The following is a 14,240-nucleotide window of genomic DNA, read 5'->3' on the forward strand; positions in this document are numbered from 1 at the left end:
ACTGTCACTGTTACTGTCACTGTTACTGTTACTGTTACAATGTTACTGTCACTGTTACTGTCACTGTTACTGTCACTGTTACTGTCACTGTTATTGTCACTGTTACAATGTTACTGTCACTGTTACTGTCACTGTTACAATGTTACTGTCACTGTTACTGTCACTGTTACTGTCACTGTTACTGTCACTGTTACTGTCACTGTTACTGTCACTGTTACAATGTTACTGTCACTGTTACTGTTACTATGTTACTATTCTGTTACTATACTATTATACTGTTACTATGTTACAGTCACAGTATATACTGTCTTCTTAGTGTTGTCATTACTGTTACAGCCCTGAACTAGTTCTTCAGAGATAATGTAGAACTGCAGCAGTCCGGTTCTGCTTGGTTCCTGCATGACAAAAGGATCAGGAACTGAGAAAACGTAACTAAGCTGGAGGACATGATGAGAAGAGGAGCAGAAAGAAGATAAATTCATCGTTTTATTGTTATGCTGCTGCCATCACCTCAAAAACGCCTCTTTAATAGCGCTGCCTTTTTCTCCTGACATGGAGATTATCATAGTGGTGTCTCACACTGCTTTAAAAGCACTCCCACTGTGTGTGTGTGTGTGTGTGTGTGTGTGTGTTTAAGCCTGCTTTAGCACTGAGCATGTTGAGGTTGTTAGCACACCCAGAGGAGAGATAATAACACTCAGCATGTGGCGGAAACGAGGAAAATAAATAAATTCCCTTTGTGATTTTTTTCAGTATCACACAACAGGAAAAGTGTTTCACATCTGAATCTATAAAGAAAGAGAAACGCGCTGCACTTCACCTGCTTATTAAAGACAGAGTGTGAGTGTGTGTACATCCGTATATTAAATGTCTGCAGTTTCCTTTGGGTTTACTAACCTCTACGAGGTTTACTTTTATTAACGAGTCGTAAATATCAACCACATGAAAACGGCTGTGTTTAAAGCAGCGGTGAGGAACCGGCAGAGTAAGTGGCGTCCTCCAGAAAAATAAAAGTGTTGGGTTTATGAATGGAGAGCAAAGTAAATGTCCATCCTGCAGCGTGTTTTAATGAGCCGTGTGTAAGACTCACCATCACTCCGCCATGTGTCATCGTCTCTCGGGAGCTGAAGTCACACACGGCCCAGGACACGTAATAAGTGGACATGCGAGGTGTCCTGGAGAATCGATTGGTGAGTCTGCCGTCCATGCTCAGGCTGGACGACTCGACCGGCATGTTGGAGACAGACTGGTACAAGGTGTCGTGTGTCAGCGTCACGCCGAAGGTGGCTTTGTAGACAGGCTCGTCGAAACACGGGAAAGCTTTCCTCGCGTGAGTCGGAGAGAACTGAGTCACGGCCGCGTACCTGCACAGAAACAGAGGATCAGACAAAAATACCAGTGGAAAAAAAAGAGAAGCAAAGAGCCAGAGGAAACGATAAACCAGACATCTGCAGTTACACCTGAGGCGTGTGCAAATAAAACGAATAAAATCCGACAACTAGGTTTAATGTTCGCTCATCACTTATTACAAAGGAAATAAAAACAGAGCGTGTGTCTAAAGCACAGCGAGAAGAGAACATTACATGGAGCTAGAAATATGATCAGAAGCTGACAGTCAGGCTTCTAAATTAAAAGAGCGAGACTTAGAGATTTAGTTACACAGTATAAAAGTGTTTTACGTCTTAAACACGTTCACTGAAACATAGAAGAGATTCTTCTGGATCAGAGCAGAAGCACAAAGAAAGAATCTCTCGGATGTTTTGTGGCCAGAGCATCCTGTACAGATGCAGTTATGAAATATTACTGCTAGTTTTCCCCTGTTACAAACTGCTGCCATATGGAGAACACAGAGCTGAACACACACACACAGATAGAGTGATGAGCAGGAGGTGAATCTCCACAGAGAGGCGTAGCGTAGCAGCGCAGCAGCTAAATATGTGATGAAGATTAATCATTAGTGCTCTGCAAATGGAAGAACGTCTGTTTATACCAAACACTGAGAAACATGGAGGCTGGAGAACTGTGTGGAATTGATGCTGTGATTAAAACAAACAATTTAATCTGACTAGATTCACGTGTCTGATGCACGTCTGAAGGTTAAAGAGGGGATTGTTATAATAATCCAAAATGTGATTAGACACGTGATTGGTTTTGTCACACTCACTCAGTCACGTCTCTGTCCATTCATTCTAAAACATTTATACTTCAGTATAAGATCAAACATGGGGTGCACAAACTTTTGACCTGTACTTGTAGAAGAGAGAAGATAATTCATTTGTTAAGAGATTTGGCTTCTGTTTTCTTTTTAGTGAAATTAGGAAGTGTTTCCTGAGCAGCTGCAGTGTTTGTATTTTGCTCAGCTGAGGAGTTCATTCACACATCAAGTGTTAAATCATGTTGCCACACTGAGCCGTGAGTGAACGCAGGAATTAACACCGGAAGAGGAATCACCTTTTCTCTCCGTGCAGCAGGTAGGAGGTGTGGAAAAACCCCAGCAGCTGGTTCTGTATCTGAGCCCGGAAGGTCAGGTGGATCTTATAGGTTCTGCGCGGCTTCATTTCCCGGTGCAGAGCGATGACGTACACCTGGTTGTGCAGGTACCGGAAGTGCCGGTGGATCCTCATGGTGCCGGGTTTCTTATTGTCAGAGTACACGGTCACCTTCTCCACGTGCAGCCTGTCGGCATGCAGCACGATGAACTTGGTGGCGTTTATACACTCGAGCTCGATGCTCACCTCCCCGGAGAAGGTGAAGTTGTGCATGTAGACGGAGAGCTGGAGGTCGTAGTGGCGTGGCCGCAGTGCTGTCGGTAAACGTAAACGCCGCCACGGCTGCACGTCTCCGCCTCTCTGTTTGCTGTCTCGTGACTGATTGGAGCCGGCGGTCCCGGGGGGAACCGAGTTCCCACCACCACTGCTGCATTTCTCAAAGCTGACGGCCAGCGTCACGGCGACAGCCGTCACTACCACGAGCGTGAAGATGGACACGGCGAAGGCCAGCACGAGCCTCTTGTGCAAGGTGATGTGGCGCTCGGTGGGTCGCTGTCGCACCACCACGCTGTCGGCCCAGCGGTCAGACACGGCACGTCCGTTCCTCACACTGAGCTCCTCGATCCCCATCACCGCTTTAACTCACTGCACACAAACAGAGGAAAAGTGCTGAGCTTCAACAGCATGAGAATTTCACCATCTTTCACTTTTAACACTGAGAGACAGAATAGAATTCACTACACCTGAGACATGTGACACATAGAAAGAAAACACACACACACACACACACACACACACACACACAGAGGACTGAATCACTGCTTCACTTACTGACAATCATCAACCGTCTGAAAGTGATTTCTTTTCCTCTATCATTTCATCTCCATGTGTTTATTTGCTCTCACATCACAACATTTAGTGAACAGTTAAAATCTTTATTCTGTTATAAAACATTACAGCTGTATTTAATGTTGAAGACTGTTTGTGGAAATAAGTGACTTCTGTTCTTACTTACGTTATAACACTTATAATCAGTCTTTCCCTCACCAGCTTCTCTTTTTTCTCTCTTAAACTGTTTCTTTCTGTCTCTCTGATAAACACTCCGTTAACAGAAGCGCTGATTATCCGTGAATCTTTTCTGCACTTTCTCTGTTCTTCTGTGATGAAACCCGCACTTTTCCCTGCACTGGCTCCCACTTTGTGTCCATCCTGGGGCTTGTTGTCCGAGCGGAGGCTTTGTCCAGCAGGGACTCGGTGTGCGGCGCTGCAGCTGGACGTCCCTCTGCAGTCGGAGCCTAAAAAGCTGCTGACTGTTGGAGGATGTTCCGCTCTACAGAGATCCATGTGCCGGAATCTCACACACACATGCAGAACATCTCCGGAGTCTCGTGCTGTAAAAGTCCTCCTGCACTGGTGCGCACACACACACACACACACACACACACACACACACACACACACACACACAAAGATTCTGCTTCTAACGGAAGTGTCCCAGGCTGCTCCAGACACCGATCTAAACTTGGTTTGTAGATCAAACTAAAATCTCACCACCATCAACCTGCTCCTAAAGCTCACATCCTCTTGCAGCCCGCGGAGAAAAGACGCCTCCGTGCGGTCCAGCATCAGCGCGCGAGCGCAGAACTCAGTACAGGATACCGGAACAGCGCGCGCCGATTAACCTCCGATACGGAGACAGTGCATCTCGCGACTGAGCTTCACATCGGATTTCATTCATCTCTCTCTCTCTCTCTCTCTCTCTCTCTCTCTCTCTCTCTCTCTCTCTCTCTCTCTCCCTGTACACACTCATCCACTCATCCGTTATCCCTCCGTCTCTATATTTCTACTGCTCTCGTCATCACAGCTGCACGCACTCACATCCCTCACATCCACGCCCCCCCCACCTCTCTCTCTCTCTCTCTCTCTCTCTCTCTCTCTCTCTCTCTCACACTCTCTCCCTTTCTCTGCAGAGTGCATGCTGGGAGTGAGTGGAAAGACCGTTTCTATTGTTTAGAACTATCTATTTGCTGTAGACAGTTATTCATTCACTATCTAATTCATTTTGTTTGTTGCTTTTTTGTTTCCTTTTGAAGACCAAATAACATCTCAGTACACTGAGGTCTCCGGCTTTAGAGAAAGCTCTAGATGTCAGTGCCAGCATCTTGTTGGAGAGCATGGTGGCCCGGTGGCCCAGGCACTCGGGTGTCCGACAAACTCACCAGGTACCACTGAGTGAGAAGGGGCTTGTAATCAGGGGTTCACTTACCCATGAGTTCCCCCAATCAACCCCTTCTAAGTAAGTTACAATGCCAAACATAATCCCCCTTTGTTAAAGACAAGACTACAGAGAGCGCTCTCCTGCTTTCTTTAGCAAGCTCGTCTCACCGAGTCTGACCTGGTGAAGGATGTTGTGTCTAAGAGAAGGTTTATGTACATGATCCAGAACAGTAACATCACCGAGCTGGAGCACACATTAATATTTAAAATAGATGGGTTTGATTACGTTATCTTCATGTCACATGATTCTATAAAGTGCTTTGGATGCGGTAAAACCAGACACCGGGGTGTGTGTGTGTGTGTGTGTGTGTGTGTGTGTGTGTGTGTGTGTCAGGGCAGGGCTGTGGTGGAACAGGCCCCTGAGGTGGATGGTGAAGTCGGGCGATTTCTCCAGCCTCGGGAAAAAATCTCTGATTAGTTTCCATACTGAAAAAGACTGTTTAAAGCAATAAAGCAATTAACGAGTGAAGGATGCTTTGAAGATAAGGAAGTGTAACACTTAAAGAACATTGAGACAAACTTCAGTGAAATAGAGTCATTTTCCAGTCCTTCTTATCTTTCCACTTCGCTACTGTTACTTGACTCGGCTTTTTAGATGAATTCTGCAAATCCATAGAGAGCTGTAACAGCAAATAAGGTTTATTTGTTGGTGGAGATTTTTAATTTAAAACACGAGTTAAATGATGTTTAAATGACGGTTTCCTCCCCCGGTCCAAAGACATGCATGGTAGGTTGATTGGCATCTCTGGAAAATTGTCCGTAGTGTGTGAGTGAATGAGAGTGTGTGTGTGTGTGTGTGTGTGCCCTGCGAAGGGTTGGCACTCCGTCCTGGGTGTATCCTGCCTTGATGCCCGAAGACGCTTGAGACGCACAGGCTCCCCGTTACCCGAGGTAGTTCGGATAAGCGGTAGAAAATGAATGAATGAATGAATGAATGGATGAATGAATGAATGAATGAATGAATGAATGAATGAATGAATGACAGACATCATTTAACCATAAGAGTTGTTTTTTTTTAGTCCACAGTTTGGTCTCATGTATAGCAAATTTAAACTCTATTAAACCAAAGAATCAATACTGACATTTTAACACAGCTTTTAAACGACAAACATTTTACTGACACTTTTTTTTGGAACAATTTTAGAGCAGAATTGAGATGTTTTTTTGTCCTTACAGCAGTGATGGGACCTGCAAAATAAAAACCCAGCAGTTGTGTCAGCAGTACACTCTCAATGTTACGAGGGAATTGTCACAATCAATAAAAAAGTTGGAACACAAAATCACAGAAGTTCAATTCCTGATACAGTCAACAAACGAACAAGACCGTATTCAGACCTTCAAAGAAACTACCAGACCACCTAGGGTTTAAAGTACAAGGTGCACTTGTAAGATCACGCCTCCAGAACGCAGACCAAATACATGCACCTTCAAAGTCCTTTTATAATCTTGAGGAAAAGAAGAGTCAGGAACATTTTACCCACAACCTGAGACCTGCAACTGGAGAGCGGATGCTACTGAAATACATGAGAGAGCTGTCAGTTTTTAGAAAAAGCTGTCTACCTGTGAGTAAAAAGAAGACCAGGTCACAGAGCATACAGTATCTTCCTTAAAGGACTGCCAAAAGTCCCACAATACCTAAATGCAGCATTAAGGGCCAATAATATTAGAGGAACTTCAGAAAGCTCCACAGGGTACGGAGGGTGGAAAAGCACCTGGTATAGACCGACGGCATTCACTAAATTCCAGGGGTTTCATTACCACGATGTAAAGTGGGCGTGGTTTCTGGAGGTCTTGGAAAAACGCCCTCTTTCAAAAAAAAAAAAAAAGAGCGTACCTACGATGGATGATGAAGTACAAAACAGTCATACAGGTAGATTTTATATTTTATATCTATTATGCTTTATTATCTTACAGTTAAGCTGTTTTCGAAAACAAATAAATAACCAAAAACTACGGTTAGGGTTAAGGGTAGGGTTAGATTATCAAATAGGCCACGCCTACCCGATGACGCGATATCATTTACGCTGTTCTGAAATCCCTGGAAATAAGTGCATCCCATAGATGGACTGGACTTACAGCAGAGATCTACAAGTCTTTCTGGGCCGTGCTGGGGAGGACTTGCTGGAAGTCCTAAACTACAGTGAGGTGCAAAAAGTTGGTCCTCACACTGATACCAAAAAAGGGAGACCTGTGTCCTTATTATGCAGTGATTATAAGTTACTCTCTAAAGTTTTAGCTACCAGACTGAGAAGTGTTCTTGAAGGAGTAATCTCACTGGGTAGAGATCTTGGAGTGAAACTCTGTCCTCTCACTAGAGGAACAGGAAATGTTAACGGAGTAGTGTGGAGGAACTGAGCAGTCAGATGAATCAGATCTTTTCCCTGAACTGACTCTCTCCAGACTTGGAGAGAAGTACTGGTCCCATTTTAAGTGGTAAAAATATCCTGAATAGGAACTTTTATGCAGTCTCAGGAAAAGGTTTTTATAAAGTGTGTGAAGGTTTTGTCAGGAGCAGGCTGCCTCTGTGGGAACAAGATCCGACCCAAACGCAGTGACAGCAGACAGACAGGTTTTAATAAAAAATAAATAAATAAAAATAACAAGACAGACACACAGGAAAGGCTAGGAATAAACTAGGCAGGAAAAAACACAACAGGACACAAAAACCAAGAACATAAAAACAACAGAGTGACAAGAGACACTCAACAACGACAAGTACAAAACTCAACACAACAGGTATAAATAGGAAAGGTAATTACAGAAACATGCGGAACAAGTGTGCACAGGCAGGAAGGGACTAAGGATGAGGCTGAGCAAACACACCTGAGCACCAAACATAAACAAATTCATATGGCATAGAAAATAACCAAACACTGCCAAAGTGCCTTAGTGGTTAGCACGTTCGCCTCACACCTCCAGGGTTGGGGGTTCGATTCCCGCCTCCACCTTGTGTGTGTGGAGTTTGCATGTTCTCCCCGTGCCTCGGGGGTTTCCTCTGGGTACTCCGGTTTCCTCCCCGGTCCAAAGACATGCATGGTAGGTTGATTGGCATCTCGCGAAGATTGTCTGTAGTGTGTGATTGCGTGAGTGAATGAGAGTGTGTGTGTGTGTGTGTGCCCTGCGATGGGTTGGCACTCCGTCCAGGGTGTATCCTGCCTTGATGCCCGATGACGCCTGAGGCACAGGCTCCCCGTGACCTGAGGTAGTTCGGATAAGCGGTAGAAAATGAATGAATGAATGAATGAATGAATGAAATGGCTTATTGAGTGCTGTTTGTTAACTGAATCTCTCTTCATTCTCTTCCCTTTGTCTTTTACTGTAATTAAAATAAAATACACATAGAGACAAACAATAGCGCTAACGACCTGCATATGTTAAGGACGATGTAGAGACTAGATACGGAATGATTAAACAAAGAAAAGATAAATGAGTAAAATCACAAAGTCAGAGTGAGAGTTAAACACACACACACACACACACACACACACAATACACGACATACAGATTATATAATGCTCTGGTCATACAGTATAAACTCTACTGTCCTACTGATACTGAATCTAACTAACATGAAGGACGTGAGTCTAGGAGCTGAATGGCTTCATCCTGCTGCTGAGAGTTCAGGAGAATTTCATTGCATGAGTTCAGGTGAAGACGTTTGTTTAGTTTGTTGTGTAAGTTGTTGTGAAACACTGCAGAGTGGAAAGATGGAGTCTGTGTTCATACAGAGTCAATACCTCATTATTATTTAAAATAAATACTGAAGGTGTGGAAATCTCTTGGGATCTCTGAGTGGTGTAAGTTACAGAAATTCCATTATGGTCTGAACGACTTGTTTATTTTTACATGAGGCTGAGAGAAGAGAAGAGAAGAGAAGAGAAGAGAAGAGAAGAGAAGAGAAGAGAGACAGAGAGAGAGTGTGTCTGAGAGAGTGAGGATGTGTGTGTTACAGAGGGTGTGTGTGATTGTGTGTAATTGTGTGTGCCTGTGTGAGACAGAGTGTATGTGAGAGAGTGAGTGTGTGTATATGTGTGTGATTGTGAATGTGTTTGTGTGTGTGTGTTTGCGGGAGAGTGTGTGTGTATATGTGTGTAATTGTGAATGTGTGTGTTTGTGTGTGTTTGAGGGAGTGTGTGTGAGATTGTAAATGTGTTTGTATGTTTGTTTGAAAGAGTGTATGTGTGTATGTGTGTGCGTGTGTGTGTGATTTTGAGGGACAGAGTGTGTGTGTGTGTGTGTGTGTGTGATGTTTGAGAGACAGAGTTTGTGTGTTTGTGTGTGTGTGATGTTTGAGGGACAGAGTGTGTGTGTGATGTTTGAGGGACAGAGTGTATATGTGTGTGTGTGTTTGTGTGTGTGACAGCTGACTCAGCTCCTCTCTCAGTCTCAGTGCCAGTCTGCTGTTACAGAATCTTCACTTCTAGATTATTTCTAGAATTTCAGTACAATGGAAGAATGAATTCGATATAAATGGAATCCTGAAGCTCGGCTCCTTTGTGTTCCTTTGTGATTTTTCTCCCGGCATCTAAACGGAGGCAGTGTGTAGATTTTATTTACTCACTTCTGTGTTTAAAATTCATTTACTGTTGTCTAGAGAAATAAAAAGACTGAATCAGATTCGGGGAATTACTCATCGCCTGAGATTCAGGACAACGAGAAGATCAGGTGGAGATGTTTCAGTGTCAGTGGTTTGCTCGAGTATCTCACCAAGCTGCAGAGTCCAAAGAACCAGAGTTATTGGAGCTGAGCTGGAGGAACTGTAGAAGTTCAGGAGTTAAATAAAGGTTTCTTCTGTAAATTGTGCTTTTTTCTGTTACCTGACTGAAAATAAATCGCTTTCCTGAAGCCATGTTGCTAGTTTTAAGTGTCACATTTCCTGATCCAGATCGTGTCAGTAAATGAAGAAAGTCCAGCTGGATGTTCAGTGGTTTGTTGAGCAGTGAGCAGCTCCGCTGTTGCTTTGCAGTCGTGTAATAAAGTGATGAAATCAGACATATGTGAGATCAGATTTAAATCTGATGTCTGATGATTAAATCCACTCGGAGAAAATTCAACATAAAGTCTCGCATCAGCATTTCGACTCCGAGTGTGTGGAGTCAAACAGCTGACACTTATTCAGGTGAAGACGATATGACTCATCACACACACACACACACATACAAACACACACACACACACACACACACACACACACACAAGAGGTGATGGATGATGGCTTCTGAGCACTTATTCATAATCCTCCTCCTCATAACTGCTCGACTCACACAGCTATTTCTCACAAACACAAATAACTGACCCTCCTGTTTCTCTTCCTGTGTGTGTGTGTGTGTGTGAGAGAGAGAGAGAGAGAGAGAGAGAGAGAGAGAGAGACGGACTAGTTTGTCTTGGTGAATCTTTAGGAGGAAAAAAAAAAGGATTTTTGTCCTGGTGAAGATGAAGGTGACTTTACTGGAACCCAGATTCTCGTCACATCAGCAGGTTTCCCTTTCACACACACACTCACACACACACACACACACACACACACACACACACACACACACACACACACACACAGCCATGATCTTCATCCATTATTAATGTCAGATGTGTGATATTGGTTTCTGCACAGACATTAAATCTTTTGTCGGATCATCAGTGAGATCGGACACCAGCTTTAGTACGTGTGATTGGACAGTGACGCGCTTTTACCTTCATGTAGCCGTTAGATATCAGACAGAAAATAAACAAAAACATAAACAAATAAACAACATCATGAGGAATGGATTAGGCCACATTCACACTTGAGGTAAAAGTAGCCCAAATCTGATTTTTTTGGGGTCAAGTGACCAGGTCAGACTTCTTCAGGAGTAGTGTGAACACTCAAATCTAACCCAGATCTGATTTTTTCAAATCAGATTCAGACCACTTCCATATGTGGTCCTGAATCAGACCCAAATCTGATTTTTTCCAATGTGGCCGCAGTGTGAACAACCGAGGCGGATTTGATGCGACTTTTACGTCAATCTACATCGACATTCGTCACAATTATGCGCCGGCGAGTTCTCACACAAACGTGACTACGCCTACAAAATGGATCAAATAATCAAAAGTTGCTCTCGACATCCGAAAATTTTCAAAACACTGCGTCTCTGTGCTGCCATTACACAAACATTTAGAAAGAAAAGCGACAATGCTTACTTCCTCCATAACCTCGCCAACTTTAGCTCAACGGCGTGCTGCGTGTGACGTCATTGTTATTGTTCGTTTGCGCATGCGGGTCAGTTCGAAACAGCAAACAGTTCACACTGGTATCTGATATAGGCCACATTTTAAAAGGTAATGTGAACAGACAAACAAAAAAATCAGATCTGAGCAAAATATCTGAATTGAGCATTAAGACTTGCAGTGTGAACGCGGCTGTAGTTTCAGGAATAAATTGAAAGTGTTTTTTAATTTGATCTGATGAGAGAGAGAGAGAGAGAGAGAGAGAGAGAGAGAGAGAGAGAGAGAGAGAGAGAGAGAGAAATTTGATAGAAATTTAAATATCAAATAAATTAGCATAACAACACTTTCATTACGGTCAATAACTCAGCATAATGCATCCTTATAACACCACTGTGTTGTAAAAAAAACATTGTCATTCATCATCTTATAAAATGAAAATCAACCTACACTCTTGCTTTTATCAAGTTTTTTAAACTTCACATCCTCCTGATCCTTCAATTTTATTTCTTCTGCTTGCATAAATGTTTGCTTTTTATTTTTGCCATTTTAAATCAAACGGCAGCTATTTATTTATTTTATTTAACTAAAATATTATAGTTGCCATTTAATTTTATTTTTTGAGGTGTACTGATACCGATAATAAAACTCTGAATATTCAAAAGTACATTAACCTGCGAAACAACATTCTATGGAAATAAAATAAATAATCCAATCTGCTACATTTCATAAAAGAATTAAAAAAAAAAAACTTTTTATCATAAAAAGAGCCTACGTTACAAACACTCAGGTTTCTTACACTCACAAAAGCAGGCCTGTGCCATGTAGAATTCCCCACTGCAAATCCCCCAGACTCTCCAAACAGGCTTAACAACATTCAAACAGTTTGTGTCTCCGATCACTATCCAGTCTATTTGATAAGAATTCTTATTTAAAACTTTAACACAGCATTTTGTACAGTTTTTTTCCTGTCAGCCTCATAAATCCTTAAGTCTTTTAAATTTGCAGACTCTAACATCTTCTCTAACTTTTAGGGTTAGCAGTAATATAAATCTCTGGATAAGGATCTTTCTTATTTGATGACAGCTTTTCTTTACTCACTTACTCTCACTCATTTTCTACCGCTTATCCAAACTACCTCGGGTCACGGGGAGCCTGTGCCTATCTCAGGCGTCATTGGGCATCAAGGCAGGATACACCCTGGACGGAGTGCCAACCCATCACAGGGCACACACACACACACTCTCATTCACTCACGCAATCACACACTACAGACAATTTTTCCAGAGATGCCAATCAACATACCATGCATGTCTTTGGACCGGGGGAGGAAACCGGAGTACCCGGAGGAAACCCCCGAGGCACGGGGAGAACATGCAAACTCCACACACACAAGGCGGAGGCGGGAATCGAACCCCCAACCCTGGAGGTGTGAGGCGAACGTGCTAACCACTAAGCCACCGTTTCCCCCCCTAGTAAGTTTCTGTTTGACAAATTCCTGAATTTTTCCTACTAATCCTTTTGACTATTGACTAAAACTGCAAATTATCCATCACAGGCCCACCAGCAGTTATTAGATGATGCAGTTTAATCACACCAGGTTACGTGTATGTAACCCTGTTCCCAGAGCAGGGAATGGGATGCTGCATCAGGGCTGACGCTATGGAAACGCTTCTTTGATGAAGTTGTGTCAGAAGCTCTGTGTACACACACACCAATTTAATGGCTCGGAAAGGACACGTGACAAAGTGATTACCTTCCAGCATTTCCATATAAGGGCATCTATGTCGCAATACTCCAGCTTCTATTTGTCTGAAGGAAGTGCAGTTGGACACCCAGGTTGTTGCAGGTGATGCGGTGTCTTGTTCCCTTCTTAGGGAACTGGGTTACGTACGTAACCTGGTGTACTTCTCTTTCAAGGGAACTCAACACTGTGTCAGGGCTGACCCTAAAGGAACGCCAATACACATGCCACCATTCCCCAGGCGATGACTGTGCCCAGAGGCCGTGAGAGAGCAATGCCCTGCAGGGCCTGTGTCCTTGGAGTAGGGTCCATGTCCAGGTTATAGAACCTGATAAAGGTGTGCAGAGAGGACCAACCTGCTGCAGCACAAATATCTTCAAGGGGAACACCCCTGGCTAAGGCTCTTGACAAGGTGATGCACCTAGTGGAGTGAGCACTGATGCCTACAGGCAAAGCAACACTGCATGCTCCATAGGCCTGAGTAATGGACTCTACTCTCCAATGCGCCAGGCGCTGTTTGAAGACCGGATTACCCCTGTTCCGGCTCCCAAAGCAGACAAACAGGGAGGAGGAGTTATGCCACGAGCTCAAGTGGTTTGCCCACAGCTTCTTCTGTTCTGACTGCCTTGGACATGCCAAGGGCAAGTTATAAGGTATAGCACACTCTGTGGTTCCTAGTGAAGCTTAGTCCAATAAACGTCCATTATAGTTGCCAGCAGTTTTTCAAGGTGTTCACTTGGAGGCTCAGTACAGGCCAATCGGTTCCAGAATGTCCACCAAGAAGTTTAGGAAGGCATCTACCTTCCCACGTTCCACATACAATAGTCTCACTCTTTGACCAGTTTACTTTTGATAAAAAAGCATGACATTTTTCCAAAATCATTAATTGTTTCTTTTGAAATATTTATTTCCTCTTTTAACCATAACAATGATGTTATCAACATAAGCTGACTATCTTAGACTGTGGTACACTCCACCCATGATCTGATTCTTAGTAACAGGGGTTTAATAGCCAAGGCATACAACATGCCTGACAAGTTACACCCTTGCCTTATTCCCCTTGTAACTTTAAAAGAAGCACTCAACCCTCCATTAATTTTAAGTACACTCTCAATGTTTCCATAAAGCACATCGATCATTTTAATAAATCCTGGGTTGAACCAAACTCTCTGAGCATCTGCCAGAGATATTTTTATTCAACCCGGTCAAATGTTTTTCTTGGTCTAAAGAGTTAAGACCACAGTTAAAATCCAATAATCCAGAGATATCCAGAATACCTCTAATCAAATGAATATTATCAAAAATAGATCAATTGGATACACAATACATTTGGTCTATATAAATGACCTGACCAATCACGTCTCTTAATCTGATAGCTATTGTTTTAGAAAAAAACTTCAAATCAGAGCACAATAGTGACACAGGTTGCCAGTTTTTTATGTCTCTTAGGCCAATTTTCTTCAGTAAAATGGTAATGACTGCTCTCCTGCAGCTTGTAGGCAGTGATCCTCTGGTCAAACTGTCGT

At 43.1% G+C, this 14,240-nt stretch overlaps 1 protein-coding gene across 2 annotated transcripts in view; it reads right to left on the bottom strand.

The window, feature by feature from the left end:
• LOC132859356 (thyrotropin-releasing hormone-degrading ectoenzyme-like) overlaps positions 1-3,886 on the bottom strand; it is a 44,497-nt gene extending 40,611 nt beyond the window's left edge. For both annotated transcript variants that reach the window (XM_060890083.1, XM_060890082.1), the window contains exons 1-3: positions 3,505-3,886; positions 2,452-3,134; positions 1,091-1,364 (exon numbers count right to left, since the gene is read on the bottom strand). In XM_060890083.1, coding sequence (XP_060746066.1) covers positions 1,091-1,364; positions 2,452-3,119 — 942 coding nt within the window. In that variant the 5' untranslated portion in view covers positions 3,120-3,134; positions 3,505-3,886. The remainder of the gene's footprint in view (positions 1-1,090; positions 1,365-2,451; positions 3,135-3,504) is intronic.
• Between the last annotated feature and the right edge of the window lie 10,354 nt (positions 3,887-14,240).

Source organism: Tachysurus vachellii, chromosome 16, assembly GCF_030014155.1.
Source record: "Tachysurus vachellii isolate PV-2020 chromosome 16, HZAU_Pvac_v1, whole genome shotgun sequence".
NCBI lineage: Eukaryota > Metazoa > Chordata > Actinopteri > Siluriformes > Bagridae > Tachysurus > Tachysurus vachellii.